The 22,518-nt window shown below is 46.4% G+C and overlaps 1 protein-coding gene across 1 annotated transcript in view; it reads right to left on the minus strand.

Annotated features, from left to right (window-relative positions):
- The window catches only part of C2CD2 (C2 calcium dependent domain containing 2), a 40,043-nt gene extending 24,351 nt beyond the window's left edge, over positions 1 to 15,692 (minus strand). Inside the window, exons 1-4 of the mRNA XM_083819310.1 lie at positions 15,135 to 15,692; positions 13,419 to 13,517; positions 4,089 to 4,208; positions 3,546 to 3,647 (exon numbers count right to left, since the gene is read on the minus strand). Coding sequence (XP_083675436.1) covers positions 3,546 to 3,647; positions 4,089 to 4,208; positions 13,419 to 13,517; positions 15,135 to 15,491 — 678 coding nt within the window. The 5' untranslated portion in view covers positions 15,492 to 15,692. The remainder of the gene's footprint in view (positions 1 to 3,545; positions 3,648 to 4,088; positions 4,209 to 13,418; positions 13,518 to 15,134) is intronic.
- Positions 15,693 to 22,518: the final 6,826 nt, after the last annotated feature.

The raw sequence follows: 22,518 nt of genomic DNA on the forward strand, positions 1-22,518 counted from the left end.
ATTATCTTCATCAGAGAGAGATATGGTTTCTGTTGCCAATAACTAAATGTACCAGGAGATCATGCAAATAAATAGTTCAATTTCTACACTAAGCATTAAAGAAAAACTAGAAATGTACCCTAACAAAGCCACACTCTGTTCTGAGAGTTAAGAAGGCAGAGCTATTAGCCACAAAAACAGAAGTTGCATTGACAGTCTGTATCTTATGATGCTGCTTTAAAGTTTCTATACTGCTTTGCACTCTGCTAGGAAAGCAGATCAGGCCATGGGATAAGCAGATAGGCGCTGTGCCACTGATTTAATGGGAGTTACGCCAGCTTGCAACAGATGAGAACGTGCTAATCCTGGGCCGCACTGAGAAGTTATTTTAGCATCTCTTGGAGGTCTTTAACTTTGCTGAAAAAAAGCACGCTGTATGGACTGGCAGTCATGGCACTCCATGGGACTGACTCATATGTTTGCCTACTCAAAAACCTCATGGCCACCTGCATTTAACACCACCTGCTTCCACACTTCCTCTCTGAAGCATCAGAACATGTCACAAATTTTGCTTACACGTGTGGCTTCACTGGAATAATTGTAAGGTGTCTGAAGACAGTGAACCATCCCTCCTCCCCCTGTGCCCACAGAGAAGCCTGCTTCCAGTGTCACGCTACTCAGAAGCTTTCTTCTGCTCAGTTATCTACAAGGGAGCAAATCTTCAAATGAAGCTGTCACATAAAGGGCAGTTTGATGCTCCCTCTGCTCTGAAGGCAGCCCATCTCCACGAGGTTTGTCTTCTAAAGATAAAGGTTGAAGTTGAAGACAAAGATCTGAGGACTCATCCGTCTCTTCTTACATGGTACCACATTGAGAGACTGTGTTACAGCAAAGCAAGGCTTTAAAAGAAAGGGAACCACCTTACAGCTGCAGATACAGAATAGAAGGGCAATGCAATAAGTATACAAAGCAGAAAAAAAAAAAAGGCACCCTTCCACATGCTGCTGGCAGATGGGAGCACACCTACAGCAAGCATGCCACGACCGATTCACAGCAAGCAGCACCAACAAAGCAGGCCCAGCTTTGTCAAGTGATGGTCTGTCACTAAAACCCTCAGTCCTTTTTTAAAAGTAGGAAAACACACACATGGAGTTACTCCTGATCTCCTGAAGGGATGCTTGCAGCTTATACAACAGGTCAAACCAATCGGGAGTAACACCCCTTTCCCAATTATCCAAGTGTTACAGAAACATCCAGGGCGTTTCATAAAAATCCCAGGAACGTTGCGTACAGAAATCCTGTTTCATCACCTCCTTACATACCCACCCCCTGATGACATGCAGCTACTGTTCAAAACCCGCAAGAGCATCAGCTAATTCCTCAGCAGCTTTGCCTTGCTCACGCTGTAGTACCCAAAAAAAATGACAAAGAAAGAGGCAGCAGCGCACTCCTGCAGATGCAGATAATACTTTTAAAAATATGAAGGAAGTAAATCAGGCTGATGAAAGTCTCAGTTTCATTAATTTTTATTTTTCAGGATATTTCAATAAGCAGATAAACTGCTGGTTGTTTTCACTGTTTTGGAGGTGATTTGCCACCCCTACCCTTACCTACACATTGTTCGATGAAGAATATTGTCAAGTAGTAAAATTCCAGCCAATTCTCACTTTGCCACCAACCTAACCTGGTATTTGTTATTTAATAATAACAGCAACAACTGTCATTGGATTTCCACTAGTAGATATATTTTTTTTTTAACTCCATAGTTATTTGCAAGACAATTTGGTTAAAGAGCTTCCTTTCCGGCCAACCTTTTTTTTCTTAGTCATCCTTATTTGGAAAGTGATGCTCTATCGCACCACACTCCACAAAGTCACAGTGACTTAACTGCCAAGCAAAAAGGTTCAAGACTACACGTTTTACTGTGGGATTGACACAGGCCAGGGGCTGACAGTGAGCTGCTGCGGCTAGCTCAAGGCCAGGCAGCAAACAAGGTCAAGGTAGCAGAACCAGGTGCAACCCAAGCCCTGCAAGTCAGCCAGATTGCACCAAAGGTAGCTCAGGCTCATCCAGCTTTTATCAGCAGAAAATAGGTTGTTATATCCATCCACCTGTTTGACTGATGACAGAACCATTGTGCAGATAATAGTCAGCAATTACAGATCTTTATTTGTACACAAAATACCTCTTCCGAAAGAAGAAAACAACAAGACAAAGGCCAACATTAAAGTTTAAGAGCTGAAGGCACTTCCGAGGGGTAGGTTGCTCTTTGTTATATACATTAAATAGCTGTTTGTTGCCTCCCCATCTCCACAAATGCTAACAGAAACTTCAAAAGGGAAAAAAGCCCTTAAGTAGTAAGAACTTAACAGGCTCATTAAAAAAAACACAAGCAAAGCACGCTGCAACCGCTTTGTTACTCTGGACTTAGGCACCTCTCCAAAAGCAGGTTTTGAAGTCCAGTGAAGGTCAGTGACAGTGCCAAAGTCATTCGCACGTGTTAAGTACTTAATGCTTGTTCAAAAAGTGATCATTTACACTGCTAGATGCACAGTAAATCCCCATTAAAACACACTTCAAAAGACTTGCTTCTCTTTAGTTATGAGCTTAACATTCTTGTGTACAAAAGCTATGGTAATAAATTATGATTCTAGGTCATTTAGTACAGGTCTTCAGAAGCAGCTCTGCTATACACTAGCCTTAATCTTTAGCAAGGCCCTCAGTCAGAAAACCAAGCTCCTAATACACAAGCAACCACACACCCACTGTTGTAGGAAAGGTGTAAGAGTCACCATGTTTGTGACCCCCACCAAATTATGAAGATTCAAAGGCAGAAAAAACTCTTTCAGGATATGTGTCAAAAAACCAGAATTTATATACTAAGATAAGGTGCAATTCAGAAAGCCTCAAGATATTTCTACATAACCCATCATTTCCTTAAAAATTTGTATTTTTTCACAGTGGTATCTGAACCAGGGTTACCAGATTCTAAAACTAATTAAGTTAAGGAAGAGGGCAATTTAGTAATTACATTGATGGGAACATCATTACATTTTTTTCATTATTTTACAAGTGCTCTTAAAGAAGGCATTTAGTAACAGACATTTTTCACACCTTTGAATTTGGCTGAAAAATGTTTGCCAGGTCACTTGTCTGTCAAATGCAGGTTTATCTTTAATGCTTCAGTGATCCTGAGAGACGCTCTCAGCTTTCAGAGATGCGGGGGTTTTGATGGATGAGCCATGGCAAGTTTCACTGAAGCAGTTCAAGAAACCATTGTCAATAGATAACTGCCCCATTCTTCTGCTGAATGCGGCCAGCAGAAAGTAACAGGCACTTTTACTTCTGTTGTTCCAGCCTCACCTGATACCTTAGCTCTAGCCACTATTACTGATACCCTAAAGCACTGGAGGGTTGGAGACCCATCTTTTCTGCCTCCTTGAACAGGGGGACAGAGTGACTACCTGGGGCAACAGCAGCAAGATTTGGCAGAGCTTGTCTATGGCCCCTCCACATCCGAAGTGCACCTTTGCATTTGTTGCAACAAATAAAACTTACTGACTGACCTCCTGCCCTGTTGGCTGGATTTCAAAGTTGGTTTCGTTGGTATTAATGAGGACCCACTCAACTTTGACATCATCTCCTTTGTCTTTCACGTAGAGCTGAAGCTGTGGATAGGAAAGAAGTTATTGAAGAGTGTTCTGGTGACCTTTAAAGAAACTTTAAGTCAAGCTCCATACTGATGCTCACCAAAGGAAGAATACCTGTTGCTGAGTCAGCATATGCCCAAGTGACAGTCTAAGAAACCAAAAGTTACTTGAGAGCATATGCCAGTTAAAAAGGGTATTTTTGTTCTAAACATCTGAACCATCTATCCAAAGATTTATTTATCCAGTTGTCCTAAAGAAGAGGCTTAATTCATGAATTTATATCTTGCCCCAGATAGAACTGTAATATTATTAAATGTTTTACTGGAGTTAAGATGAGCTTGCATGCATTTTTCAACTGGGAGGTGAAAACCTGATACCATCTTTCAGATCTTTCAGCTGAGCTGGGGGATGAGATGTAACAAAAGAAACAAAAAAAGAGAATAACACTTAATGCTTTACCTGCAAGTAAAGTGGAGACAGTTTCACACTGTACGACTGGCTTTCTGCAGCTTCAGGTGAAATATGTGAGACGCTGAAAACAAACGTAATGGAATCTCCCACGACATTACAAGAAACCACCTAAAGAAATTAAAGGGGGGAAGAGGCAAAGGAAGAGAAAAATGATTTAGTCTCCAGAAGAATGTTTGGTGAAAGCAAGAAAGGAACTAATAAAATGAAGGACTTCAGGCTACCAGAATTATGCTACATTCTGCAGCTGGAAGATTTCCAGGCAATTTCATTAATATCTCTACCTCCTTCTATGCATTCAGTTCTAAACCCTGCAGTTCAAACATACGCTTCTGGATGAATACCCGACAATTCTGGTGTTTTCCAAAATTTCTTTTGTGTTGTTATATAACACAAGATAACTCCTTACCTGACGAAGACTCCTTGTGTTTCACAGACCTATACATTAGAATCTCTAAGATCTAAATTTTGTACCGTGGATACAAACAAGTTTGTTCTCCTTCCTTTCCTGCCCCGAACCAAGTACCCTATCATAGGATGGCTGTTTTCACTAAACATTCAACTCATTAAAATGAACTGGGCAAGATTTATTTTAGTGTTATCCTACAAATGCGAAACTTTGGCATAATGCTGCTGCTGAGAGGATTTTGATTAATTCCACCACTGGGGTGGTGATGAGCAGAAGCCTTTAAAAGTTTGAGTCTTTGACCAAACCAAGAAAGGCACTGAACTTCAGTGGTGAAGCTAGATGTCTGGGACAAGGTTGTATGCCATACACTTACTTAAGTACACACCTTGACTTTTATAAGCAGTAATTTAACCTGTTATCACAGTGAGTTTACAAACACAAAACTTTTTTTTTTTTTCCCCTCTGCAAAGTAATTGAGGTTGTGAGCTGGTGCTCAAAGTCCCACGAAGGTGCAGAAAGCACCTGGCAGCAGAGGAAAGCCCCAGGTGCAGAAGTCAAAAGTCATGCATTAAGCCGGGGAGAGAAGTTTGCTTTGCAAACTTGCAACCTCTGCTGGTTGAAGACAGCTGCTCATCACTGGTCCTCTGTGGTTACTGTCCCAACAGCTCCACCTCTGGAAAGGTGAGTTAAACGCTCCTTGGATCGATTCAGGCCAAGTTAACCAGGTTAATGCGATGCACAAATCATTTGCTGCAAGATTTGTTTGAGGGAAACTCTGCACATACGTTAGTAAATTATGTTTGTGCACTTACTGCTTCACTTACGAGCACTGGAACTAAAGCTGAAGGTTTAAAATGAATCACGTACCCTCTGGAAGATTCTTATCAGTCTCTCCTTAAATACACAGCCCATTTCCCAGGGCTCTATCGGATATGTTGTAAGAAGCACCAGAGCACCATCAAGGGCTTCTGAGCACATCCATTAAGGGAGAAATTACAAAGGAGCAGGGGGAGGGAGTGGACAGGACAAATAACTATCACAACCACACCCATGAGCATCAAGATTTGCCTTTTCAGGTTTATCTTGTGCAAACTCTAGTTGGGAAGTGGGAAAAATATTCTTCCCTCGCCTCTCCTCTTCCCCAAAACCTAAATTCCCTCAAAGCTGATTTGTGTCCCTTAATCCCATATAATCACCATAAGCAGCCACAATTAGGACATAACAGAAAAGAGTTTTAAGCATTTCTTATAGCTAACAAGACCAAAACCCCTAACTGCTCATTTTACTTGTAGTTGAGTCAAAACACAGAATCACTCAATTCATTCACAATGAGGATGGAGTGGCATGGTTTTTCCTTAAAGATGACAAAAACTGACAGGTCCTTCCCTCTTTTTGGAGTGCAGAGGAGAGAAAAAGGACAGGTCTGATGCAAATACTGCTGACACTTGCATATCCTAAACACGGTGGTTTACCACCCGTACACATCTGACCCACACATGCATGGGAAGTTCAGTGCATTCAGAACAAGTTGGACCTGCTGCACATGTGGTGCAGAGCCATTCAACTGGAACATTTAAGAGACAGAGTTACCAGGTACACAGCTGATTACTGCTTTAAAAACAAAACCAAATGAAAGTGTGGTAGAAGAGTTCGTAGATACGTTCGTGTGCTACTTCTTTTGTTTTTACTATTAAGATAGGAACATGCTGCAGGTGGTGGAACTTCTACTTTTCTTTCTCTACCCTGTTGAGATATGCCAAATCCATCTGCTGATACTTGTACCAGAAGTTTAGGAGCACATACTGCTGGTGTTTGGGCTTTTGGTTTCCTTGATTCATTTCTTTTCTGCCAAAGTCACCCAGCAAATACTCCCTTTCTCTCCTCATTTTTAAGAAAGAAACTGTGGTCTTCAGGCACAGGAGTCTGAGTCCAATCACAAAAACGAGTGTTTCCCTGTTTGTTAATGGAAAATAGCATATCAGGCAAAACCCATTTTTACCTGGAGTAGCATGATGGTTTACGGAGTAAGAACACGGAGAAAGTAGAATTCTTGGCAAAAACTTGAAGGGAAGGAGGTTCTGTTTTCATCTAAGATGCTGCCTACCAGCAAGAGACCGCAACTGCCACTTCTCTTCGTAAGTGACATTTCTTCAGAAATATAGCAGATGCTTTTGACAGACCTGAGCAGAAACATGTAGGCCGTTTGCCCCAGAACAGTAACATGAATAAAAATATCGGAGCTTCCTATGCTGTGCTCTTCTTCCACCATGGCCCCATCCAGCCTCCTTCCTCAAATTCTCTTTCTCTGAGCCGGTGAAGAGCAACCACCAACAAACCCCAGCTCGTTCGTATCCTGCAAAGCTCTAGTTACGCAACAAAATGCATTTGCCAGCAAGTAAAGGGAAGGTCAGGCAAACCAACCCTTTCTGGTTGACAGGGCAGAGAAAGAGAGAGGATAGATTTTTGTGAGAAAACAGTAGCATCTGGACTGGTAAACTGCTCTTCAATTTCATTTGTCTTCCTCATCTCTTTCCCACCCTTCCATACAAAGGAAATCACCTGGTCACCAACCTTTTACTTTCAACAGAGGCTAGAAAGCCTGTAGTTTCTGTAACAAAATTTCTCTTAAAATGAAGACCTTGCACCACCGCACAGCAGCTGTGGCTGGCTAACTCTGGACTCCCAGAGGGGTTATGCTGCAGCTCCTCTCCTTCGCTATCTTGTAGCTGGACAAGCAAGACCTCTACTCTTGCAGAAGTAGGGTGAGGTGAAGCAGCAGCACAAAGGCACCAGAACTCTTCCACCAGCAAGACCAAAGTGCCTTATCACTCCAGCATCTCCCCATGGACAGACACTCCACCACCAGCAAGGCATCTCTGTGCATTCTGAGGATCTTTTATCCAGCAGCAGCTCCCAGCCCTTCCTCTAAAGTTATTAGTACAATTACCCTAAAACACTGTTCCAGGCAAACAAGAAGGAACAAGACTGAAGAAACATTACCGTCAGAGCAAGACAAATATTTTTCTAAGTAACTGAAGTGCCTGAACATGTGTACTCACAGCTATCGAAGTCCTGCCCTCCTGCTTTGCCTTCCCCCTCTATAACTTGACTCTGCAGTTCTTCTGGACAGAGCTGCAAAATTTCAGCTTCTCTCCTTTCAGCAAAAGCTACTTCAGTTCAAGGAGAATCAGAATGCCTCTCCTTGTCACTCAGGGCATCCTCTTGCCTTGAGATGTTTCAGTATTGTTCCTGGCACCACACAGATTTGTGCTTCACACACAGCCTTTCTGTTACTCCTCCAGATCAGCCTTTCTTCCCCATCTCTCCGTGCGAGACAGGAGAGCCCCTCCTGTGGTAAAAGGGATGGTGAATGGCCATGATTTCAGAAGGAAGTTCATACAGTTCAGCAGAACAAGTTCTTCTCCACCTTCCCCAAGCCTGACTGTATTGTGTGCATGCGCAAAACTCCCGATGTTACAGGCCTGATTGGTTTCCCTCTGGACAGAAATAAGTTTTACTGCATTTAGCATCTATTTCAAGAAAGAACAAGTTACTCGAGGCTGAGAAATGTATATCTGTACCATGTAAGTAATAATCTTTAAAAGTTTGCACAAGAAAACAAGTATACCCTGAGGCAGCAACGCAGTGAACGCTGTTTTCATCTCAACTGCAGGAATCGCAATGCTATGAGATTTAGGAGCCCCACAATTTCCAATTCTTGTTTTAGATTACCACTCTGAGAAAGAAAAGGCCCTCATTCTGGCACAGATATGTTATCTTGTCCACGGCCACAAAGATAGTTTGTGTGCTCAGCTTAAAACCTCCCCACGGGAAACTTTTCCAGTCAGAAACTTCTGCCTTTTCACAGTCATTACGCTCAGCTGTTTGAGAGGAGAATTACAACACCTTCCTTGGTTAAGCAAGCCTATGCATTAACTTCTTGAGGGGCTTTCTGTAGCTTCTACACCATTCCCTCTTCACTCGAGCAGTTCATTAAATGAACAGACAAAATCAAGGACAGAACACAAACGCAATGTCTAACCCAGGCACAGCTAGTAGCAGATTTTTAGAAGCTGTTATCAAAGCAAGTTTGCCTGCAAATATAATGAGAAAATCTCAGATCAGTTTTCCAAAGTGACAATAAGCACAAAGATGAAGGCAGGGTGAATGACGGAATGAGTGCACAGGAGGAGGAGTTACCACGTGAGCAAGAGAAGCAAAACAAAAACTGATACACCGAGTGAATTTATCCATTCCTTTGTGTCTGACAGACAAATTCAAAGCAGTGGAAAAAAGGGCAGGGGGAAGGGGTGGTGGTTAAAAACAACAGTCAGGGAGTAGAAGCAGACACGAGAGGTAGACTTTTCAATCAGCCTGTAAGGCCAAGCGAACACCAGATGGTGGGAGAACGAGACGCAGTACCTATATTTAAGAAGGGGAAAATAAACACCAGAAATAGATTTGGTAGTTTGGCCTCACTAACATGCAGGTTAAACAAACAACTTAGAAGGTGGCATAGCTGAAGACACTGATACAAAGGGAAGACAATAAAATGCAAGAGAAGTTTGCCAGCTTGTCCTACAGTAACTCGGAGAGAGGCACTGGAGTGCTAGGGCACCCCTGGCACCTGCTGGCAGACGTGGCACAAACCTGCAGGAGGACCAAGAGCATCTGCAGCTGCCTGACAGTGCCAAAACCAGCACTATCGCCACTCAAACAAACAAATCCCAGCCCGGATGCCTTCCTTTGACAAGAAACTCATTTCCTAGGTAGGTTAGATCCATTATGCTGTCTTGCCTATTTTAACCAGGACACCTATGTCCAAAACTCCTCAGTAGAAAATTGAAAGGAAGTATGATGCTGAGGAAAGAAAGCTGGGAGGCAGCAATATAGAGGAAGATTAGGGCGTTACACAGAAAAGCTGAAAAACCTTGATGACTAGAAGAGAAATGCAACTCAAAATTCAGAGCATGTGTGCCAGAATCAACAAATAAGCTCCCCTATATAGGAGCAGTATCGCTAGGAGAAAGCCAAAGCGAGAGAGACCTGGATTTATCAAGTCAACCACAGTGTAAAGGAGCCATGGGAGAGGCAGATCAGAAGCCTAAAACACATTGGAAAAGAGCTGTTAGAGGCACAGGGAAGCAGTCAACCTCAACACACAGGGAGACCTTGCTGTAGTGCTGTGTTTCACTTTAGCCATCACGTTCAAGAAACACGAATCCAACTGGAGCGGCTGCAGAGACCGGACGCACAGGCGTGACTGGCAAACCAGCACTGTGAAAGGAGACTTGAGGAACACCTTATTTACCCAAGCCAAACAAAGGCTGGAAGGAAACATAACTCCTCCGTAGTGTACTTAGTGACAGAAAGCACCAGGGAAAAAAAAAGTAAATATCATCAGGATAAAGGATTATGCTAGTACAGGAAGAAAAAAATTATACAAAAAATAGCTGCATAGGCTATGATTCTTCTTAAGCTTGTGAAAAAAAAAGTAATAAAAAACAAGCAAACAATAATTAAAAGAGCAAATCTCCAGGACAGCTTTTCAAGCACAAGAAGGAGTTAAAGGACAACAGAGATTGCACATGGTGGTCAGGACGGTTCAGCCCACCAACACTAATCGTCGATAAACACGTGTACACAACCAGGGATGAATCCCAGGTAATGGCGCAGCATTCACAATCAGAAACCAGCCTCTCCTGCGGTGGAAAACAGCCGTTGCTTCGCAATGCCTTCGCTTGCTTTGGAGCGAGTGGAGCTGGGTGAGCCCCGGCACGATGCCAGCCAGCATGGGCTGCCAGCTGGAAGCGAAGGGAGACGAGGATGAAACTGCAACAGCGGCGTGGTTGAACGAGGCCTTTTCGTCAGCCTGCAGAGTAGCCCTCCTTTCTCTCCATGACTTATCCCAGCGAGATTCATCACATGAAGGCTTCCCGTTAGCTTTTCTGTTTGCTATTGCCTGATGCGATGCAGGACAGTCGTTCCTTGTATAGCAACTTCTCATGAACCACTTGTGAAAGGAAAAGTGAGCAGTGGGCCCTCTGAAGGCATTTCTCCGCTCTGCTTAAGCATGAAAAGAAGGGGATTTCTGCTCCAGTTTAATGGTTAGGGAACAGACTTGGAAGTTTGCTCTGCCCAAACCCTTCCGTGCCAAGCTCGCAACAAGAGAATTGTCTTCTCTGGAGCCTTTTATTGTTTCTGGGAAGTTCAAAGCCTCTGGAAATAGGCTGCAGTAATGGAAAGGTTGGCAGAATTAGCTGAGAATATTGCTAATGTTTACTTTATTGAAACAAAACAGCCAACACCACACAATGAAAACAGGCCTCTTCATTCTATATATTTAGGCTCTGGCCCAAATCTGGAGCGACGGCTACGTATAAATAGAGGCTTTGTCAAGAAGCAGCGCGGTGTAACCTTCCTCCACGGAGCAGCTCCGTCACGATTGCAGCGGCGATTGCCAAGTTCACAGCCAGAAGCTTCCCTGACAGCATTCGCATCGGCCAACACACGCCGCTTTTACAGCCTCAAGCTCCTTCAAGGCAAGGACAGTTGTATGCAGCTAAGGACAGCACGTGTCGGAGCGCGTCCTGCTCATAAACAGGGCTGTCAGCAGTAATATAACAGTTACAGCCTGTCTGGCAATCCCGTATTGATTCGGCGTGAGTGCAGGCAAGCCTTGCCAGGCGTGAGGCTCGCACCCAGCACCACGCAGGATCATCCCCTGGTGCGCTCCACGGCCATTCAAGAGGACAAAACCATGCGCCACAAAAGAGAAGTGTGCCACAGGGATCCATCGCTGTACCTCTGCATCCCACGGTTACAGATTTTGAACTCTCACCCTCATTCCTCTGTTTCCTTTGATGACCACAACCTCTCTGATGCAAGGCCTTCAAAATACCTAGTCAGAAACGACGTGCAATAAATCAAGCCCTGGCTGCTGACCAAGGCTCCTATATGCTCTCGCTACCCAGATCACAAGTAAAGCAGCATGCCGAACCAGTTACAGGAAAGCAGTCCTGTGCCAGCTGATGCCCCAGGCAAGTGCAGAGCTCTGTGGGACGCTACAACATTGATAAACAAGCAGCATATGGTCACAAGCCACATTCAGAGCCAGTCAGACCAGTAGTGAGTTACAAACACATATCAGAGGCCTGAGTCTGGACAGGCTGCCGAGAGAGATTTCAATTTCATGTTGTGTTTTCTGGTAATGCTTGCAAAGATTTAGGGTTTGAAGAGCAGGGGAAAAAGAAATAAAAAACTCCAAAACTCTGGACCTTTGGTATTACCTGAAGAGTACATAAGAGAATTACCACATGAGAAAACTCCTGAGGTGTTTAGAGAAAGGTACAAATTTAGTGAAGGAGTGAAAGTAGCACCCAAGTACAATTCTAAGGTTATTACATACTGAAATCCAAATAAATTATTCAGGTTATACCTTAACTGAAGGAGCACGAATAATTCAGAGCAATTTTTCTAGCAGCTATGCACAAGATTATGGAAACAGGTTTTGGCACAATTCAGAACAACCCAATTTACATAAGCAAAACTGTCTTAATCCAATACATTTTTAAAAGTGCTTATATTGCTTCAAGCTGCTATGAAACCCCATTAGATTGCTGGTTGCAATATTAACAGCTCCATTAGCATCCTGAAATGGCTAGACCCAAGGTCAGACAAGGACCAAGGGACTGCAGGCAGTGGCACAAAGCCCCAGGTAGAAGAGGGCAAGAGCACAGCCCCACAGCACAGCTTTGTGCAACACCACAGCAGCTCACCCGTCTTGAGCCACTGTGGGACCAACGCTCCCGAGACATCACAACCTTGCCACAGGGGGGAGAGAGCTTTAATTTCACTAGCCCTAACTGCTGGGGCAGGAAGCACTGGTAGGGAAAGGAAGAAAAAACAAACAAAACAAAACAAAACAAACAAAAAACTAAACCAGGACTAGAGAACAAGTGCACAAATGTCTTTACACGCTGGCAATTCCCAGCTGCCACTGATCAGGGTGTGACTTTAAGTTGAGTATCAGACAGACAAGCATGCATAGTTTTAAAAGGAATCATAGTATAGCTGCTTAACATTTAAATCAGACAAGCAAACCAAAACAACAAAGCAGAACCAGAAGTATTAAGCTAAACTGATTCAGGTGCCTGAAGCACCAGTTCATGTTGACTAGTAGTTACAGTAACTAGGATGAAAATACAAAAGCTATCCCTGCTAATAAGCACACAACAGTTTTTTCCTTTTAAGGCATCTGTACACGATTTTAAGAGCCATGTTCTGACTTATTTTAATATTGTGTGCACTAAGTGTGAGAAAAAACACTTCCTGGTAGGTGCTGGGGGGGTGGGCGAGGAAGAAGCAAACAATCCCTTCCCCACTGAATATAGGATTCAGTAGCCAGGATGTCACCCTGAGGACTCTGCACCTGCTCCACTGATCCTTATCTGGCTGGGACTCACAAAGCAAACCTGCAATCAGCCACACAAACAGCAAGCAAGAGGCAGACAAAGATGCTTTCCTGTCCCAGAGGAGAAGTGTCCCTTTCCTTCTTCATGAATTCCCCACCCCACGTGTCAACAATAGGATGGGGAACCGTAATGACAGGGGGGGTGGGAGAAGGCTGCTGTAGGAGGTGACGAAAGGTGTTTCTATAAACTTGGCATAACTCTAGTTATTGTTCATTTGGTAGAAGCCCTAGAGCACGCTGTTCATGACTTGCACAAGAAGTGAATCAACGCAAAGAGTTTACACAGGCTCATTAGAGAGGCAGTCCCTTACCAGCCTCCACAAACTCATCAGGTCAAATGCTCAAAGTACTGAGAAATCAAACTCCTGCCAACACTCGCACAAAAAGTTATACTTCTTGCTAAAAGGTAAACTGAAACAAAACAAAAAATGAAGTTTACCTTCTCTTGAGCTGACTTTACCACACTAACAACTTGTTTAACTGCTAGCTCAAGTGGTTCTTGTGGGTCATCTTCCTCAAATGTCAGCAACTGTGAATCCTAAGAAAGAAGAAGAGAAGCATTATTAGGTGACAAACCCATCACCTGAAAATGAGTGATGAAAATTCATGCCTGTAAAGATCCTGGAAGAACCAGAGACAGAACTGCAAACCTATGTCAAAACTCACGTGTTTTAATTGTGTGACAGCTCACTACATAATACAAGGTAGAGTCTGAAAACCTACACTTAGGACATACATATAGGCCTAATCATCTTTCACTGTACAGAATATGAAGGTATACAACATGCTGCAGGGTGAACCCCATGTGCAGCGACAGAGCTCAGTGAAACTGCTCTTCCTGATAAGGATTAACCAGTTATGCTTCAAAAACATTTTTGGTTTGGCCTAGCAATAGAAATAATATTTTTTTGGGGGGGGAGGAGCTCATGCAGCTGCTCTAGTCTACACCAAAACTAAGAAAACCCAAATACCAGCTTGCAGAGTCGAGGAATGAGCCCCTCCCCGGACCTTGCTGGTGTGTGGAAGCAGCAGTGCTGACAAGTACCCGGCGTTCGCAGCAGGAGAAGGACGGCAGGCGCAGGTTTCGGCAGTGAGGTCACGCTCCTGAGGCACCAGCTATTGCATTCCCCAGGCGGTGCGCATACCGGGCGGCCGGTGCTGCCGCGTTGCTTTGTGCCGGCGCAGCAGCACAGGCAGGAATTCGACGAGCTGCGCGGTGCTGGCGCTGTCTGGGGAGCAGCACGGTGCTGCAGTGCCAGGCGGTGAACTCACCGCAAGAAACCGCTCCAGCTGCTCTCTCGGGGAGGGCGCGCGCCCGGCTTCGTGGCTTCGCTCTCTAGCTGGGGACAGGACGCTTGCTGCTCGCCTCTTAGTTTCGGTTCCCAGCACCTGTTCCCAAATCCTCTCGGCTTTCCCCTTCCACGAGCAAACCCTCGTTTCTTAGCCCAGCCTTTCTGAGCCGTGCAATCCAGGAGGACGCCGTATTTTCCTTCCGCACGGCCGTGCCTGGGAAGCGTTGCGCTGCTCTCCTTATCTTCCACGCACACATGTTGCCTGGCTCTTCCTCCTGCCCCAGCCTTCCCCACCAGGCACAGAAAGCCCCGTGGGGCCGCTGGCCAGCGTGACGGTGCTCTGCCAGCGCCAGGAGGGCTGCAGGCAGGCTCTCTCTCAGGCTACGGCACACAGCAGCACTGGGTTGTTCGTCCCCAGCGTTTTCCACTGACGCAGCCAGGTCGCAGTCCCCTGAACTGGGGAATTCGGTGGCGGCTTCCCCTGACCTCGCTGCCCCTTGGGCCTGGGCACGCACGGCCACAAGGCGCCGAGCGGGGTGCCCTCAGCGAGCGGGAGGGCAGGACGGGAAGGAGCAGCCAAATTCTTCTGTGCTTCTTAACCCAGGCGGGCTAAGGGCAGACTAACCTCGATGTGGACGCCCCAGGGTCTCCAGAAAAACCCCGTCCCCAAAACACCCCGGTGCCACAGCCACGGCCGGGGGCTCCCCCCGCACGGCGGGCACCCCGGAGCCCCGCATGCACCCGGCGGGGGGGGGACACGGACGGCTGTCCGCGGGGCGCCCTGTCCCGGCCCCGGGCCTCCGTTTCGCCCCGTCCCGTCCCGTCCCGTCCCGCCCCGCCTCACCTGCGGCCCCGGCACTCACCGCCCTGGCCGCCGCCTCGTCGCGCAGCGCCGCCACCCAGGCCCTCCGCCACTGCCGCCGCCAGCTGCCCAGCGACAGCGCCCAGGCCAGCACCGAGCCGCCCTCCTCCAGCAGCTCGTCCCGCGGCGGCCGCGGGGGCGCCTGCTGCTGCTGCTGGGACTGCTGCTGGGACTGCTGCTGCTGCTGCTGCTGCTGCTGCTGCTGCTGCTGCTGCTCCGGGGTCCGCCGCCGCCCCCCGCGCAGGGCCAGCAGCGCGTACTGCACCAGGTAGACGGCCAGCGTGGCCAGCGCCGCCACGAAGAGGGCGACCAGCGCGTACCAGCGCAGCTCGGCCAGCCCGCCCGCCAGCCCCGCCATGGCTGACCATAATGGGAGCCGCGATACCGGCCCCCACCGCCACCACGGCGCGCACGGAGGCGGCGGCGGCGGCTGCAGCGGGGCCGGGCACCGGCAGCCGCAGCCCGATCGCGTCCCCGTCCCCGTCCCCCCCCCAACACCGAGCGTCCGGCGGCGGCCCCGGGACCCGCCCGGCACCGCCCTCGGCGCAGGCAGCGCCCGCCCCCGCCGCCGGGGCGCTGAGGGGAGGCCGGGCCCGGCCCCAGGCCGTGCGGCGGGGCGGCCCCGCTGCCGCCATCGAGGCGTTTTATTCCTCCCCCTCCTTCGTGTGTGGGGGTAGACGCGAGTTTCCCCCCTTTTTTGGGGGGTTTCGGGGTGCTGCCTTATCGCCGTGTCCTCGGTTTTGTTCTGCATTGCTTTGCCTGCTCTCCCTCTCTCTCCCACTGACCGCCTTTACCTCTTCCTAGCCAGGGAACCTCTCACCTATGTGTATTTTGCCCAATCCGTGCCCTAAAACAACCCGTGATGAAGTCAGTGAGGTTGGCAGTGAAATGTCGCTTCAACTTCTTGCTCCACCCAAGTTTAGACTGTTGCCTCTGTAGCTTTAAAGGGCAGAAGTATCCTTTCTTAGCTGGAAACTGGGATTCCAGATCTCTCAGTGTGTGCCGTGGGCCACAGAGGGATCGCCAGGGCTCTGGTGTGCCTGGCGGGGGAGCCCGCGGATGGCAGATGTTGAGGTGCAGAAGTTGTGCGGGCTCGCAGACCACACAGCAAACGCTTGTGTGCTGGACGTTTTCAAGCTGATTCACAGCTAGAAGCAAAGGTAAAAAGAAAAGGGAAGTGAGTACATTACAGTCATCAAATGGGTGAAGGAACCCCTGGAGGCCACCTGCTCCAAGCCCTGCCCAAGCAGGGCCACCCAGCGCAGGCTGCTCAGGGCCGTGCCCAGGCGGCTTTTGGAGATCCCCAAGGAGGAGCCCCCACAGCTCTCTGGGCAGCCTGTGCCAGGGCTCCTGAAGTACTGCCTGGTGTTCAGAGGGAGACTCATGTCATTTGTGTGTCCATTGCCTCTTGTCCTGGTGCTGGACACCACTGCAAAGAGCCTGGGTCCATCTTCTTTCTTCATATAAGAAGAAAGAGCTCCAGACCCCTAATCATCCTTGTGTCTGGGCTATCTCCAACACGTCCCCATCTCTTGTACTGGGGAGCACAGAACTGGACCCAGCACTCCACCTTACCACTGGCCTCACTGGTGCTGATTGTGAGGAAGGATCATCTCCCTCTGCCTGCTGGTAACATTCCTCCTAATGCAGCCCAGGACACCGTTTGGTGGTCTTTGCCATGATGGCATGTTGCTGGTGCACTGGGAAACCCCACGCTCCATTTACTGACCAGCTGCCTTCTGCCTGCCTGCCTCCCGGCAGGAGATTTAGAGTGCACCTACAGGATACCAAGGAGCAAGCTGCTGAGATCTCCAGAGATTCAACCAGAGCTAGATTGCTATGTTAGCATAGCACCGTACGTGGGTTAATTGACCCTGCTGAGAGATCAGATTTATTAGCTGGGGACATTCAGTTTAAGATCAAACCCAGTGTCTTTGCTCATATTGCACAGTGCTGTACCACCTGGTCTGCAGATAGCTCAGGGATTTCTAACGCAGCACAGCATGGTGACAGACAAATGTACCCTTAGCTTGTCCCATGTTTCAGTTCCCCACATATGCCATCTAGACAGTTTTAGCTGGCACGAGTGTTATGAGACTCATTACTGAATATGAAATGACAAGAAAGGGTAAAAGATTACACTGAAATATTAAGAACAGTTTCCCTTTCTGGAATTCTATCAACTACTTTGTTACTAGAAATATTTTATGCTTTTACTTTTAAAGTATAGCAAAAATAAATGGCAGCTAATATTTAATTACTTTCCCTTTTCATGTACTTGTGAACTTGGAATAGCCCTCCCTGAACATCCAGGATCTTGCCCATCAAAGTATAGCTCTGGGGATGAGATTAGTAAAGTAATTAGTTGTTCATAATTCCATGCTCTTTGAAGCTGGGAAGTGTGATTCTGACTTTTCTGCTAGGCTCTCCACTGTATTTCTATTAAAGAACCTTTGTATTTCCCAATCTCAGCTTTCTTTTTACTTAGCAAATATGTATCTCTACCAGTGACGGCTGCAAAGCAAGCTTGAAATAAGGTGAAGTGAGAGAGAATGATACAGAGTTGATTTTACAAGGATTCTGGAATAAGAGAGTTTTAAACACATCATTCATTGCAGTTCCCTCACACCTCCAAGTTTTGGTCCTTTGAAGTATGAATTTTGTAAACTGTTTCACTCGCTGTGTTAGAAAGGCAAGGTGAAAACTGCAGACCCGTAGCTTGCTATGACCTAGTCTACACTAGAATGGTTTCCTGTTAAAGCTGCCCTAGACAGATGAACAACAACAAAATATCTCATTTGTTAACCAGTGCTGCCAGATTCATCGTACATCTGAGCTTCTGGAGTTGCTCTTGTTCCCCTGCAGACAGAACGGGGGCAGAATTTTAGGACCTCAATGGTTTGTCTGAAATGTCCAGATCTGTTGCAGGTGGATGGAGCAGTGGTTAGGGCTTAGCACAGGCAAATGGGGGAATGATGTGTGCCAGGGTCCTGTCCTGCCTTGGGCTGGGACGCAGCAGAGCTCAAATCTAGGACCTGGAAAGTGACCCTGAGTCCCATGGTACAGATGTAAGCAAAAGGGTCAGATGACATCATAGTTATGTCATCAGTTACATTTCTAAATCTGTAAGTAGAACCAAAACAAAACCAAAACCAACCAACCAAAAAAAAAAAAAAGCAGTAGGTTCTATCACTGCAATGAAATGATTACTTATACAATTACCATGCACAGAGATAAAAACAATCCAAACCTTTTCCACTAATTCTCTGCCTCTGAGCTCCAGCGTATTTTTTTTACACATACAAAAAGAAAGACATAATTCATAAAAAGCCATATATCCATACATGTAGTCTACCATGAAGTCCAAAACACGTGTTTTATCAGGGCAGTATAAAAGTGTAAGAGGAGCTTATTTGGCAAAACTGCCCTCTGGCCAGCAGAGCTTTTTTTTCCAGCATCCTGGGATTCTGTGGGATACCGCCTTTACCTGTGACATGGCTATAACCCTGTCTTCCTTATGAGATTTCACTTGCCCAACAGTCAGCCTGAGGTGAAAACACTTCGTGTATTTCACTGCCAGCTCTGCTGGCAGAGGCAGACCTGTAAATCTCCACACATGAAACGTGACCTCTTAGCGCATTACTTGATCCCATATTTGAGGGGACCACCATCCCTTTCACATGTAGTAGTTTAACCTCTTTCCCACGGTTCTACCTGCTGTGCCAGCGGCAGGAAACAGGCACATCCTTCTACCTGCTGACCCTCGCAAGTCTGCTCGGGGGTTGTGAGGCAGGGAGAGGAACAATCCTAAAGCCAGAAGATGAATTCCTTCATTTTGTCCTGCTCTTTCTTGTACTTTCTGGTCTGTTTTCTGTAACTCCCTTCTAGCTGAGATTTGGCACCTGTGACCCTTCTTGTCTCACATGACTTGACATACCAGAAATATTGTCCCCTACTCTTTAATGTCTGTCCGAGAAAGAGAGCAAAGGGCTGGAGCAGAGACCAGGTGGGATACCCAGAGAAGCCTTGCTGGAAATCGGTCAGCAGCCTGAGACCAGAGGAGGTGCTGCTAAAGAGGCTTTAATAACTAGGAGCTAGCACGGGGCAATGAGGCTAGCACAGGGCAGGTTCTCAGTCAGGAACAACTCTTCCCACCAGAGAATATCTTCTTAATAAAGGAGTCCAACTACATATAAAAATGCTATGAGGCGATGGCATCACTGGACTTTCAATTTGACTAATTATTGTTATTTTTGGTTCTTTTGCAAAATCAGGAGACATCCGATCTATCCAAGCACCAATCTCTGTTTCTTTGTTGGAAAAAAAAAAAAGGTAATATTTGCATAGTGACATCAGTAGAAAGACTTCATTTCATTTAGGTTATTTAGTTCTTCTTTGCCCAAATGTCTACATCTCCTAAGTGCTTAAGAGGGCACACTGCCAGGAGCTGAGTTTTTCATTAGATCAGGAAATTGCTCTTATAGTTTTGTTATTACATATGTTATTAATACACATCCTTGGTCCTAAAAACAAAAATCTTGAAAAAGAGCTAGGCCCCATAAATATGATTGTTGACAAATTGGCTAAGGTTCAAAACAAGTTGGTCACTGTTTCATTTTGACTGATCATAATTAATTTCAAATTACGTATTTGGATATAAAGCACAACTATAATGCCATGTTTCGGTTCTACCTTGGAATGAACTTGGTACACCTCGGATACTTGTAGTTTCTTTTGAAACTATTCACACACCAAAAATACATCCTGACAAAGAAAAAAACAACAACGTGGAAAAACACACAAATAATGGTACTGTCACGTTTGTATTCATCGAAATATCAGTATTTTAGTGATTAATCTTAGAAGTCTCTTAACATTTTGTTGTATTGTAACTACTTTCTTTTCTCTGTAGGGTTGCACTCTTCCCATCCTCTGATATCTGGGTAAATAATCACTTCCTGAGTGGTCACGACTTCGTGAAAGAGACAAAGGTTAATGGCACGTGTCTCGAATTGCTGATCCTTTCTTTTACTACTTGTATCCGGCAATGCAATAAAAGAAGAAAAAGTATGTTTGAGAGTACTGTTTGTCTATTACAACAACCCTTCAAAAAGATATTTACTAGGGTTCAGTAAAGCACCGTGAGCTTTTAGAAAGTAAACCATGACGTGAGCTGCTTCTTTTCTCCTTTATTTTCACCTGCTGGAGCCAGCTGTATTCTCCCCACCAGAGAGCGCCAGGAAGCCTCAGTCGGTGGGGCCGGCATGGAGAGGCCGCGGTGTGTGGCGCTTGAGCGGCCTGCTTGAGGGGACAGATGGGAAGGGAAGGTGTTACGGCATGGGCAACGGGAAGGGGTTCTCCTGCCCTGCTCCGTGCTGGTGTGGCCTCATCTCGAGCACTGTGTGCAGTTCTGGGCACCACAATACAAGAAGGACATAAAACTATTAGAGAGTGTCCAAAGGAGGGCTATGAAGATGATGAAGGGTCTGGAGGGCAAGACATATGAGGAGCGGCTGAGGTCCCTTGGTTTGCTCAGCCCAGAGCAGAGCAGGCCGAGGGGAGGCCTCATGGCGGCCTGCAGCTCCCTCACGAGGGGAGCGGAGGGGCAGGCGCTGAGCTCTGCTCTCTGGGGACAGCGACAGGACCCGAGGGAACGGCATGGGGCTGGGACAGGGGAGGGTCAGGCTGGGGGTTAGGGAAAGGGTCTGCACCCAGAGGGTGGTCGGGCACTGGGACAGGCTCCCCAGGGCAGTGGTCACAGCACCGAGCTGCTGGAGTTCAAGAAGTGCTTGAACAAGGCTCTCAGACATAGGGTCTGGTTTTTGGGTGGTCCTGTGGGGAGCCAGGACTTAAATGATCGTTGTGGGTCCCTTCCAACTCAGGATATTCTGTGATTCTCTGATTCTACGGGCAAAAAGCTTTTAAATCCTCAGTCATAAGTTCATTTCATGTTCAACTGTGTTTACTGTAAGTTATCTTAATAGGTGTTAAATCACAATTAACCCCCTTGTATTTTCTTAGAGAACTGTCTGTGCTGCAGAAACCATTGGGACAAGCTGGCATCCTCCCTGGAAGTCCCAAGAGGGAGGCAAAGACTAAAGAATCAGGATGCACATTGTCTCTCCACTCCCAGCTGTCAGGCAGAAAACATACTGGTTGGTGGACGGAATAAATACTGGAGCAGAAGGCAGGTTTTAGACGAAAGCGTAAATAACATGCCTTTGACTAAAAAAGATTTTTTCTCCAAACTCAGAAATTGCCACAAAACAGAGCCAACTTTAAACACACATTTTTATATGCAGACACACATACACACATATAGAAGGAGAGGTTCACCTTGTATGTGGTGCATTCATGTGGGGCTCTTCAGGTGGGTGTGATGTTGCAGTTCTTTGTTTCTGGCTCCTCCTAGTGCCCATACAAACTGTCAGAGGCACATAATAAATTCTAGGATCATCTCCACAAACTCTGCAGAATTAATTACATCTCAGGCTCAATGTAATTCTTCTCCCAACCCTTCTGAGCTGTATTAGTACTTTAAAACTCATTTTTTATTATCAATGATTTTCCTCCATACTTACTCATAGTGAGCATGCTGTTTTTCACATTTCTATCTTTAAAAAATTCACTGACATGCTTCTATCAGATTTCTGCCGATGAAACAAGTAATCTGAATGCAAGCTAACAAAGTTAAGTTTCCTTCTGGTGGCATTTGGCTGCTCAGTCGATTGATGAGTGAAGAGGAGGAAGGCTTTACCTTTCCCCTTACAGGATCAGCTGTGTCAGCCCTGACAGCAACCAGACTCCGTGCCAGGTGCCCCACAGAGCAAGAGATGTGCATGAAATCAAGGACTAACCATCTGAGAAAGAAGTAAGTGGGATGGTGGTCAACAGAGCTGTGTTTACTGTTCTATACATCCTTTTCTGGTTTTAGATTCCTCTCTTTTTAGGACCCACAGGTGTAGGTGGCGAGGTGGAGAAACTGCTAACGTACCTCCACAGGTATAGTTGTGACTCCTAGTGACATCCTCAGGATGTGCAGACTTCAAAGCTTGTTCCAAAAGGACCTGAACTTCCTCTAATGCAATATTGTAGGGGAAATACTATTAATCAATCTTTTGGGACATCTTTCTTCCCCTAAACTATTTGATAGACTTCCTAGCATAGAGGAACGGATGCAGCTTCTTGTCAGCCAAAAAGGGTTGGAAGGTGTCAAACCCCAGGGGCTCCAAGCTGTTCATTGAGGAAATAAGGAAAAAGCAAGAACCAAAGAGCAATATTCACTACAACTGACACCTTAAAACAGAGGCTGTTTTCTTTCGTTTGCAGTAGGGCCACAGTTTGCTCCCTTCTGTATCTCATCATCTCTCATCATCTGCTGCTGT

The sequence above is a fragment of the Anser anser genome, assembly GCF_964211835.1.
Source record: "Anser anser genome assembly, chromosome: 1".
Lineage (NCBI taxonomy): Eukaryota > Metazoa > Chordata > Aves > Anseriformes > Anatidae > Anser > Anser anser.